General features: G+C 45.7%; 1 protein-coding gene across 3 annotated transcripts in view; it reads left to right on the top strand.

Moving 5' to 3' along the window:
• Window positions 1-11,639, top strand: part of GLB1 (galactosidase beta 1) — an 82,490-nt gene that overhangs the window by 54,000 nt on the left and 16,851 nt on the right. For 2 of the 3 annotated variants that reach the window (XM_002919037.4, XM_034662275.1), the window contains exons 11-15: window positions 198-272; window positions 2,497-2,586; window positions 5,564-5,677; window positions 7,010-7,141; window positions 8,837-9,091. In XM_002919037.4, coding sequence (XP_002919083.1) covers window positions 198-272; window positions 2,497-2,586; window positions 5,564-5,677; window positions 7,010-7,141; window positions 8,837-9,091 — 666 coding nt within the window. The remainder of the gene's footprint in view (window positions 1-197; window positions 273-2,496; window positions 2,587-5,563; window positions 5,678-7,009; window positions 7,142-8,836; window positions 9,092-11,639) is intronic. The other variant, XM_019799458.2, reaches the window with a different exon arrangement.

Raw genomic sequence — 11,639 nt, 5'->3', positions numbered from 1 at the left:
TTAAATAAATAAAATCTTTAAAAAAAAAAAAAAAAAACTTAACCCAGACCCTGTCGTGGAGAAAGTCTTTTGTTCCTTTGCCTTTCCAAGAATCACCGCACTATCGGCACTATTGTTTGAGTCTTTGAGCCTCCTTTTGAAAAATGAATGAGGGTTTAACAGCTTTTTATCTTCCCTTTTTCCACTCTGGTTTATAGTTTGAAAAAGTACCAGAAGGTTTTATCCCTCCGTCTACACCCAAGTTTGCATATGGAAAAGTTGTTCTGAAGAAGGTAAGAGAGCAAATAAACAGAGCTGTTGAGAGTGGGGAAGTGGAACTCAGCAGTTGTGAGTGAAAGTGTTACACTGGGGCCTTGGTTCTATTTTTCTATGACTTTGTTTTCTGTGAGACTGATGGGGTGGGTGATGTTTCTGGGAAAACGGGGCTGTGAGAGGTGAGAGATTATGTGTGCAGGTTGACAGGGTGAGCACACAGGGCATGAGCAGGGGAGGTGGGAGTTCTTAGATCGCTCAGGTCGTTTTGGTTCAATGGTCAGTCATCCAAAGCAGCTTCGGGAAACTTTGTGGGAATAACATGACCCCTTGTTATGGCTGGCGAGGCTCTTTTCCATGATTTACCTTTTTTTCAAGGTTCTCAAAAGTCACAGGCATTTTCATAGATCTTTGCACAATTTAGTATACTCCCCTCCATCTCAAAATCATGTCCCCTCCATCTCAAAATCATGTCCTAATTTTTGTGCTCTGTGGTTTATATGGTAAATGGGACATCAAGGGGAAAAACTAGAAATTAATCATAAATAAGAGACATTTTATTCTAGGAAAGAAAAAGAGGGGAGATTTCATTTCCTTGTCAGGAGTGACATAAGCCAAAATCAATTTGTTTTGACCATCTTTGTCTTTAGGATTTCCCCTTTTATAATCCCTAACTCCTACATCTGTTAACTCACAAGAAAAAAAAGAAAGAAAAAAAAAACCACGAGCAGTTACATATTTCTTAAGAATCTTGATATTCTAAAATAGCATAAGTTTTTATCTTTAACCAAAATGCCAAACATGATTGTATAATTTTTCCGTTCCTGAAGCCCTTTGATATTATGCTTGGTTGAGCCCATGTAACATTTTCCACCTAGTGTCAGATACGTGTGTTACATTCTACAAAGAATGTGGTCTGTCTGCTGATAGGAATCTTGATTTAATTTAATCAGACTTTAATCACACTTGTAAAGGGAGCACCTTCTACTTTTTCATTGCTGTTGCTACTTAAGGAAAAAGTTGATTTGTTTTGGAGCTGTGAGAAATTTATTTTTATGTAACAGAAAATAACTGCAAATATTTGATACAGCAACATCGCAAAACAAAACAAAACAAAACTGACCTTAGTACCCAAAATACATTATGTTTACCATGAAAGAAAATTGTGTAAGCAGAAATAGCTTCTCATTAGTAACTAAATGTGTACATTTTAAGGTAGCAAGTTAGCATATAACTAAACTAAATTTATCCTATATGACATGGTCAATAGGATAAAACCTTTTACTGTGAGTTGAATTTCTTTAGCTGTCCAAACAGAAAAGCATCCATGTGAGTAGCTGAATTGATGGAATTATACTTAAGATTTTGTTTTCCTTGATGCCATACATCAGTAAGGTAAGGTAACCTGGAAAGTGTTTATAAAATTCCCAAACAGTATCATGTCACAGGTAGTCCTGGGTTTGGAGCCAAACCTAACTTCAAATCTTGGCTCTGCAATTGCTCCAGTGAGCCCGTCTGAGAACCTGTTTCCTCATCCCTAACTTGGGGGCAACAAGGGCCGCCTCCCTGGGTGGTGTGAGGATTCAGTGAGGTGTGGTGCAAGGTGCTCTAACCTGGAGTTTGGTAGGCACTCAACGATTGGTAACTGTTACCATCCTTGTTACCGCATAAGAATAAGCTCCCTGGGGTGCAGGAATACACAGTCATTTGGACTGAATATAGTAAGTATTTATGGAGAGTCTACTGTGTGCTGGGTATTGGGTGACAGCACGCCGTACAGACCCTGCCCTTAAGGAGCTGACTGGCAAGGACAGCAAAGGTGAGCAGCTAGTCAGTGATGTAGGCATGGAAGATATGCTTGAGACAAGTTCGGAGGAAGGTATAGTCATGGTTACTTCCCTCGAGGATGCTGGGGAAGGCTTTACAGAGGAGGCAGCCTCTGAGCCTTGGTTTTCATTCATTTTAAGTGCCTGTTATACAAAGGAGGTTGTATTTGCTAATAGGTATGCTTGAAACCTTATGATTACCATTGGTCATTCTTCATCAAGAGTTCCCTAACTCGTGGATAGACATGATTGAAGGTGACTGGGGGGCGCAGCATTGAACGGAATTTTAATCACTTAGGTCTCTTTAGGGATTTGGCCAAATCCACTAATGTGTGATAATTCGCAAATGGCGTTATCCTCCACCCTGATCGCCAGGGAGGGGTGGCAGTGAGTATATGTTGCTTTTGTTTCTTTTCAGTTAAAGACAGTGGGGGATGCACTGAACATTCTGTGTCCGCCTGGGCCCATAAAAAGCCTTTATCCCTTGACGTTTATCCAGGTGAAACAGGTAGGCCTCCAAAGGTAATGCTTCATCCTTTCCCTACTTGTAAAAATGTGCTTTCTGCACTGCCTTGCAGGGCCTGTCCTCAGCGCAGGGACCAGAACAGTAGGCAAATAAATCAGATCCCAGGTAAATTCACCGCAGATTTCCAGGCTCTCTTCAGCTTTAAGTACCGCATGGTGGGCTGATCTTTCCTATCTTCCCACCTCCCCTTTTCTTATTACCACTCAAATAAGGTAGTAACTCAGGCTGATTCAACATAATACTGTAGTGCAAGCTATAAACTGAGTGCATTTCTGAGCTAATTAATCTTTACTACTAAAGGAAAACCACATTTTAATATGCAAAAAGGACAGTTTAATTATTTGCCCTTGTTGACTCAAAGGTGTAAGGACTGTGTTCTTAATAGATTAGGTTCTCGGAGATTCTCTTTCTGGCTTTTGAAGAGAACAGAGAGCAGAGCACGTTTGTGTGTGTGTGTGTGTGTCAGTGTGTGCACGCATGCGTGTATGTGGTTAACCCAGGCACTGCCTCATATTTCTTTTATTTATTTATTTTTAAGTAGGCTCCATGCCCAACATGAGGCTCAAACTCGTGACCCTGAGATCAAGAGTCTCATGTTCTACCCACTGAGCCAGCCAGGTGCCTCTCGTATTGATTTAAAATGTTCTTCCCAACTTTTTATTTTAGAAATTTTCAAATCTAAAAACATTGCAAGAAAGCATAATTACACCCATATCACTTTCACTTGGATTCACTAAGTGTTAACAGTTGCCTCTGAGTGTATGTATGCAGTCAACTGCCTTTTTTTTAACCGTTTGAGTTTGTGGTCAATATTCTGACACTTCACCCCTAAATATTACAGCATGTATCTTTTAAGAAAAAGGACATTGTCCTATATAATCATAATAAAATGGTCACACTTAAGAAATTTAACATTGATATAATCCTATTATTTAATATGCATTCTGTATCAAGTATCCAGTAATGTCCTTTATAGCTAACTTTTTTCCAATCCAGTTTCCAGTCCATGACCACACATTGCATTTAGTTACAATGTCTCTCTAGTCTTCTTTCATCTGTAGCTGTTCCTAAGTCTTGTTTTTCCTCTCTTTCTCACGACATGGACATTTCTGAAGAGTTTGGGCCAGTTATTTTCTAGACTGCCCCCACTGATTAGATTCAGTAACACATTTTTGGCATGAACATGACAAAGGTGATGTGTCTGTCTCAGAGCGCCGTGTCAGGATGCCCATGAGGTCCGTTTGTCCCTTTATTGTGATGTTAAATTTGAACACTTAGTTAGGAATTCAGCCTCATTTTTTGAAATGGAAACTTATCTGGAACCCCTTTGACTGTCTGTGGAGATCCCCTTCTGGAAGGTGTCTGAACAATAAGGTGATAAAACAATGGCATATCTAATTTTAGTTTAGTGTATTTCGCCCCTGGTGACTCTTTTTACACTTGTGATTTTTATTCCAACAACTCTGTGATCAATAAAATGAGTAGTGAACCCTCATCTCATGAACACTGGGCTGTGTGTCCGTATCTGTCTAGAAAATGCAACCCGCCTTCACCTCGCGGGGGAGCACCTCGGACAAGACATGGTCACTAGAGCAGTTGGAACCTGGGAAGTAAGTTCCAGGCTGATATATAGACACTTGTACTCATTGTTCTTGGCCAGACCCTTCTGCTCTGCGATCTCTGGCCAAGGCAGTGCTGTAGGACTGGCGGGACTCCGTGGGCCTGGCTTTTTCAGGTCTGGGGCAAGGCCGCTGAATGTTTATTTCCAGCAAAACCCTTGGAGGGCACGGCTGCAGGGAGTAGGGTGCAGGCCTGCTGCGGCCGCCTCAGCCACCTTCGCAGGGAGAACTCCAGTTTGTGCTCCCCTCCTCGAAGCCCTTCAGCGAAGTGTTCCTCAGCCTCTGAGTTAGGACTTACCACTTTGGTTACTTTGAAAAGAAAAAAAAAAACAAAAAGAAACAAGAGGTGGAGATTTGGGGTCTGGGAGGGGAGGCGTCGTGCCTGAAGCCTCACTTGGGTGGTGGCCCCAGTGACATTTCTTGAGTTCAGCCCTTCCTGCAACACAGGAACATGGGTTATTGTGGGGGTTTTTTTCAGCTCCTCCAAATCACCTTTGCATCTGCTGAGATGCACTTCCTTGCTTTCTGGGCCCTAGACTTGAGGAACGTTTTCTCTGCGCCATGGCGGCTGGCTGTTGGATGCTCTTGTGTTACGGGGTCTGATCCGGCTCGCCCTGGCCAAAGTCCACAGCAAGAGCGTTGCCGCCGGGGCTCTCCAACCAGGGATGCCAGCATCTCTACCACTGTTTTCTGACTTTGCAACAGGCTACACCCCCATCTCTCACTGTCTCTGTCCCCAACACCCCCGGTCCTCCACTTTGAACAGTTTCTGGTTGACTCTTGTTTTGTATGTTAGAGCCCATGTAGCCCAAGAACCTGGAAAATGTTTTACCGAACATTCTTGGCTTTGTTGTTGTTTGCCTTTTTTTTTTTAAGGTATTATTTTTAAATAATCTCTATACCCCATGTGGGGCTTGACCTTACGACCCCAAGATCAAGAGTCACACGCTCTACCCGCTGAGCCAGCCAGGTGCCCCTGTTTGTCTTTTTTGTTGTTGTGTTGTGTTTCTGAGGTAACATAAAAAACCTTTCGATGTATATGATAGGATCCCCCTGAGTGATTCTGGGCAAATCATTGAACATGTTCCAGAGTCCGGTTTCCTCATGTGAGAAAGGGTTGTCTGATAAAATGCTCTTCTGGGTTCCTTGCTATTACTGCTGTGCTAGTGTGTGATCTAAAAATGTAAGCCAGTTCCCTTCGTTCAGACTGAATTTTTGTGGGAGGCTGGGGAAACCTCGTATTCCTTATGATTTTAGAAACATCACCTTCACACAGATCAAAGTGACCAGGTTATCTTTAAAAAATGTGATGTGTTTTTCTTACACCTTTTTCTAACCAGTATTTTGGGTTTGTGCTGTACCGCACAACGCTTCCTCAAGACTGCAGTGACCCCACACCCCTGTCGTCACCCCTCAGTGGAGTCCACGACCGGGCCTATGTCGCCGTGGATGGGGTAAGAACTGTCTCTGAGCTGTGTGCCGGTGTGCCCCAACAGGACGATGTGTGGTCTGCGCTTGGGAATGTGGCATTCGAGGCCTTTGCCCACCTTTCCAAACTCGGGCTCTGTCCCTCTTCTTGACATCCTCTTGATGTCCCTTGGCTGTGTCCCCTTGCTTGCTGATGTGGCCTCACCCATGCCCCCTCTGTCTGGAATATACCCCCTCACCCATCTGAACCTGGAGGGGTGTGCTCAAGGCACCCCTCTTCTCAGAAGCCTTCCTGTTCTCCCCAGTCCACGCCATCCTCTCGGCTCAGTTGCAGAATGTTACCCGCATCTCCTTTGCTCCTTGAGAACAGGGTTCATGTTGTGCACGCCAGAGCAGTGATTCATGTAACCCTGCGCCTTCATCCTGCATGAGAAATCCTTTTCTAAAGGACTGTTCGTGAGAACGATAGCTATAATACACAGAGACCTTTGTCTCACAACACAGCAAAGACACACTGGAAGGATTTCCATTCCTTCCACTGAAATAATCATGTGAAAGAACACATGAAGAGATTTTTCTAACCATGGAAATTTGTTCAGAAAATTTTAAATTAAAATGTTTCCATTCTATTGTGATCGAAGGCTTTCATTTCAGTGGGAGCAAGTTTCTAGGATATTATGTGTATATTGCCCGTGTGTATACTGATAGCAGTTTTTTGAATTCCATTTTAGGGGTTGTCTTAGTGAATTATAGCCAGTGTAACTTCAATTTTTTTTTAAACCTCCCCCTTTAAAAAGTTAGGAATATGTTGCTGCTAAAATCCCTGTTGTTTTCCTCACTCTGTTACATAATTTACGTGGTTAATGCACCGTATCAGGTATTTTGAGGTGAGACTGCTCCACCTAACGCTCTGATTTTATCTCATTTGTCTGATTTTGTCTCATTTGTCTGATTTTGTCTCATTCCTCTGCGTTGTTTAGAAGCCACTTTCTATGACTGCCTGTTGTGCTGTGAGAACACAAAGCAGTTTCTGTGGCAGGAATCCCCCCCCGGAATTTTTGCCTCCATTCCTTTCCTATTAAAAATAGGTGTGCAGCAAAACATCCCAGAGCGAAGGAAGCCAGCCGAGAGCTTCCTTTCTCTTGCTCGTGGCAGCACCTGGTGAGCTGCCTGTTTAGGAAGCAGTGTTTGGGGGAACTTGACCACCCAGCCAGTGACTTGGGCAAAGGGGCCATGAGAGCATTGCCTCCCGAGTCCGGTGACCCTTCAAGACAGGAAAATGAGTGTGACAACTGAGCGAGCCGTGCTCTGCGGACCTTCTCACCCCAGTTTATTCCCACTGGACTCTGACCCCACAGGTGCCCCAGGGAGTCCTGGAGCGAAGTGATGTGATCACTCTGAATATCACCGGGAAAGCTGGAGCCACTCTGGACCTTCTAGTGGAGAACATGGGACGTGTGAACTACGGCAGATATATCAATGATTTTAAGGTAGGCCCGGCCCCACTGTCAGGAGTGAGGTTCGAAGGTCGACAGGACTGTGCCTGTGCCATCCGAGGAAGGTTCTGTAAAGCCATTTAAAAGCTCTCACATACACATTCTTTTCCTCCAGCCCCGTTCACGTAGCGATGTTTAAAAGCGTGCACACTTTGCAAGTCTGGCGAGTGGACCTACTGTGATTTGTTTTGCACCTTCAGAGCTTCAGGGTTATTTTGAAGACCTGTTTTCCTCTGCAGGTGATGAGAAAGTTGTGCTTTGCAAAGAGAGCCCTTCCCTTGTGTTCAGGTTCAGTCACCCAGTAGAAAGAAACAGAAGGAGGAAGCTACTGCACCGTGCTGCTCCTTTGCTTAACAAACCCACCTCACTTTCGAAAGGCACTTGGTCGCCGACAAAGCCAGCCTAGCAGTTGGTCTGCTGTTTCTGGGTGTGGACAATCCATGACAAAGTCTTGAATCGTAGAAAGCCTTTCCCTCAGTGCACGGCCTCTCAGACCGCTGGTTACTCTGTGTCCAGGTGTCGAGCCCTAGCCCAAATGTTCCTTGGAAAACATTTTGAGCTTTATCCGGCCAACATGTGTTAAGTTCGTACTCTGCCGGATGCTCCCTAAGGTGCTTTGGGGCATGCAGAGATGCTGAGATGCAGGCTTCCCTGCAGCGAGCTCACCATCTGGTGGAGGAGAGAAGGCCCGCATCGAAGGACTGATGGTATCCCCCGCTTGAGGACAGAACCAGGGTATGGGGCCATTTCCTGACCCTCTGGGTGCAGCTCAGAGGCAAGGCAGTTACACTCTCAGAGAACGGCTATGTAGGGCAACCTTTACCTCCAGTAGAAAGGTCCCTGTTGAAGTCCTTGTGCTCAGGCTGTAGTTAGTGGTCTTCCCGCTTGGCTGTCACAGGCCGTTTTGACACGTGGAGTGACAGGGATTCTTGTGTAGTCTCTGGGTCCCTGGTATCCAGGAAAGAGCCCGGTACACAGCTGCCTGGTTCATGTTCATTGAATTACTAAGTGAGCAGTTGAGGCTTGGCACTGAGAGTTGTCCTGGGATGGATTTGGGATCTCACGGGGAGTGGAGAAGTTCGCCACGTAAATAGCGGGGAAGAGGAAGCTAGGTGAGCCGTGAGCATAGGCTTCGATGCAGGGGCCGGTGCCGCGGACAGCCCAGCCTGCTGACCCCACTGGACAAATAGAGCAACTGTTCACCATTGTCATCCTTCCCTTTCTACCCTTTCACAGCTATCCGAGTACCCTCATTTATGCTGACTCACTGAGTCCCACCAGGGGGTGAATGGGCTCAGGCATGATCATCGCATGAGTGCTGGTGAGGGGCTCAATGCCAAGGCTTGCTTCTGATTATATGAAGGGGCACAGTGTGTCCCCCCAACCCCCTTCACAGTGGCTAAATGTTCTTCTGCATTCTGGACTCCATTCATTCTCCCATGCCTCCAATTCCATCATCCCTTCCATTCAGCAATGACTCTGAAACAAACACTGAAGATTGGGGGCATGGGGTCAAAAGCTGTGGCCTCAAGCCAGATGTCACTTTGACGTACACACAATTTGAGTCTCACTTACTGTTGGTGTTTCATATCCTAGTTTGCTCTCCCCAAGAATTCAGGGCGGGGACACAGAGACACTTGAAGCCTTTAGCTTCCCACCCCAGCTCATTGCTCTGTTTCTCCTTTGCAGGGTCTTATTTCTAACCTGACCCTTGGTTCCAATATCCTCACGGACTGGATGATCTTCCCACTGGACACTGACAATGCGGTGCGCAAACACCTAGGAGGCTGGGATGGCTATAACAATGGCCGCCATGATAAACCCTTGGACCACAGCTCATCGAATTACAAACTGCCGGCCTTTTATATGGGGAACTTCTCTATTCCCAGTGGAATCCCAGACTTGCCCCAGGACACCTTTATCCAGTTTCCTGGATGGACCAAGGTATGTATCTTCATGGAAAGCGTTTTAATTCAAGCCTCAAATATCTGCTTTTCAGCTTCTGATAAAGAATCAAAAAGAGCTGCTAATGAGATGCTGTGTGACAGTTGGGGAGTGGAGAGCTTTCCGTGTTAGTTTATCCATTCCTCAGTAGTGGGACCTTGGCCAATCTTCAGAGACTCAATGGCCAGCTTGAATGTGTACCATCTGCCCCATTTTCACTGACTGACAAATTCCTTGAGCAAATGATGGCTTTCCTGCTTCCTGTAAGAAAAACTATAGCTCCTTTGGATACTCCTTATGAGGGACACTTTCTCTTGAAGAAAATTTAGTCCAGGCAAAGGGGTGAATCAGTGGGAGAACTTATTTTCTTTTGTCCATGCCTACCTCTGTACCCCCACAGCACCCCACCAGCCCTATACCCTGGGGCTGTCCACCACTGTCTCCATGATCTTCAGCTCTTCCTTTGCCATTTTACTGCCTGGTCACCCTCCCCCCCACCTTTATTCTTTGAAGATGTTCGCATATCTTCCTTCACCATTGTCTTCTTTACTTCAGTCCTGTTTTCATCCTGGGTGACCTTACCATGACTCAGTTATTCATTCAACAAGTATTTTTCAGTGGCCACTATGTGCCCAAGTTTTGTGCCAGGTGCTAAGGATACAACGATGAACGCTAAGGATACAACAACTTGCCCTCATGGAACTTAATGCTAGTTGGGGAGACAGACCCAAATCATATAATTATCCAAATTAAATGGCGAGACTGCAGCTGCAATGAGTGCTCAGAAGAAATATAGGCTTTGATAATAATTGGGGCATTTGAACTTGTCAGGAATGTCAGTGAAGCCTTCCCTGTGGGATGGTGCTTGACAGAGATACGAAGGATAAGAAGGAATTAATGTGGCAAAGGGGAGAGGGAAACATGTTCCAGGCAGAGGAGATACCATGTGCAAAGGCCATGTGGTCAGAGGGGAAATGAGGAGCATGAGGAACTGATGAAGGACCCAAATACAGGGCTTGGGTGTGGAGCGTGGTTCAAAGAGAAGACTAGAAAGTGGGTAGAGATGAGATTGGAATAAGCCAGTTAAACCACATTAAAGTTTTGTCTTTGTGTTGACAGCCTTGGAAGCAGGAAGGTGCCATGACATGATTGTGATGGGACAAACCTCTCTGACCCCAGGGTGCAGAGAGGGCTGGGTGAAGGCACCTGTGGATTTGGGGAAGCTATCTTGGTGACTGGACTGTAGTCTCAGTGAGAGACTAGGATGCTGGTAGCCAAGGAGGAGATGATATCAACTATCTGAGAGATGTGTGAAGTTAAATCAATGAGATGTAATCATGGATTGGATATTGGGGTTTATTTATTTATTTATTTATTTATTTTTAAAGATTTTATTTATTTGACAGAGCAAGAGAGCACAAGCAGGGGGAACAGCAGAGGGAGAGGGAGAAGCAGGCTCCCCACCAAGCAGGGAGCCCAATTTGGGGCTCGATCCCAGGACCCTGGGATCATGACCTGAGCCAAAGGCAGATGCTTAACCGTCTGAGCCACCCAGGCGCCCCTAGATATTGGGGTTTAAAGAGAGGGACATATCCTGGATGACTCTTANGATATTGGGGTTTAAAGAGAGGGACATATCCTGGATGACTCTTAGGTCCCAGGCTGGTACCTGGGCAGATAGTACCATTTATTGAAAGAAGAAATTTCAGAAGAAAACATGGGCTAGAAGTGGGAGATCATGAGTTAGATTTGGACAGATTGAATTTGAGAGCCCTTTGAGAACAGCTGAGAGAAGATACTGGAGGAGGGCTGTGGGATCTGTGGAGGGAGAAGTTAGAGGAGGGGTCTGGGCTGGGAATATATGTCTCAGATCATCTGTGTGTGGATGGTCATTGAAGACATGGGATAGAGGAGATCCTCTAAGGAGAAAGGAGGCAGAGGGGTGGAAAGAGGAACGAACATGGCAGGCAGAGAGTGAGGAGAAAAACCGGCATTTGCACTGCAGCGGGGATGGGTGAGAGGAAGACAGAAGCTCTTCCGCTGGATTTAGCATAAGGAGCTCGCTGGGACCGTCAGGAAGCACAGGCCAGTGGAGCAGAGTGTCCGCAGGCTGCACTGCATGCTACTGAGGACGGTGAGGCAAGGAAACTTGTGAACATAAACTTGGATACTTGAATATGAACATTCTTTTTGAGAATTTTGACTCTGAAGGGGAAGAGGCGGAAAGTAGGTAAATAGCTGGAAGAGAAGAGGGTAAAAGATGCGCACAACACTTGTTTAAGAAATGCCCTTTTGGGGCGCTTAGGTGTCTCAGTCAGTTAAGCATCCGGCTCTTGATTTTGGCTCAGGTCATGATCTCAAGGTCATGAGATTGAGCCCCATGTCAGGCCCTGCACTGAATGTGGAGTCTGCTTAAGAATCTCTCTCTCGGGGCGCCTGGGTGGCTCAGTAGTTGAGCGTCTGCCTTTGGCTCAGGACGTGATCCCAGCGTTCTGGGATCTAGCCCCACATCAGGCTCCTCTGCTGGGAGCCTGCTTCTTCCTCTCCC

The sequence above is a fragment of the Ailuropoda melanoleuca genome, chromosome 6, assembly GCF_002007445.2.
Source record: "Ailuropoda melanoleuca isolate Jingjing chromosome 6, ASM200744v2, whole genome shotgun sequence".
In the NCBI taxonomy this organism is placed as follows: Eukaryota; Metazoa; Chordata; class Mammalia; order Carnivora; family Ursidae; genus Ailuropoda; species Ailuropoda melanoleuca.
The sequence above is the reverse complement of the archived record's forward strand: the minus strand, read 5'-3'. Positions and strand labels throughout refer to the sequence as shown.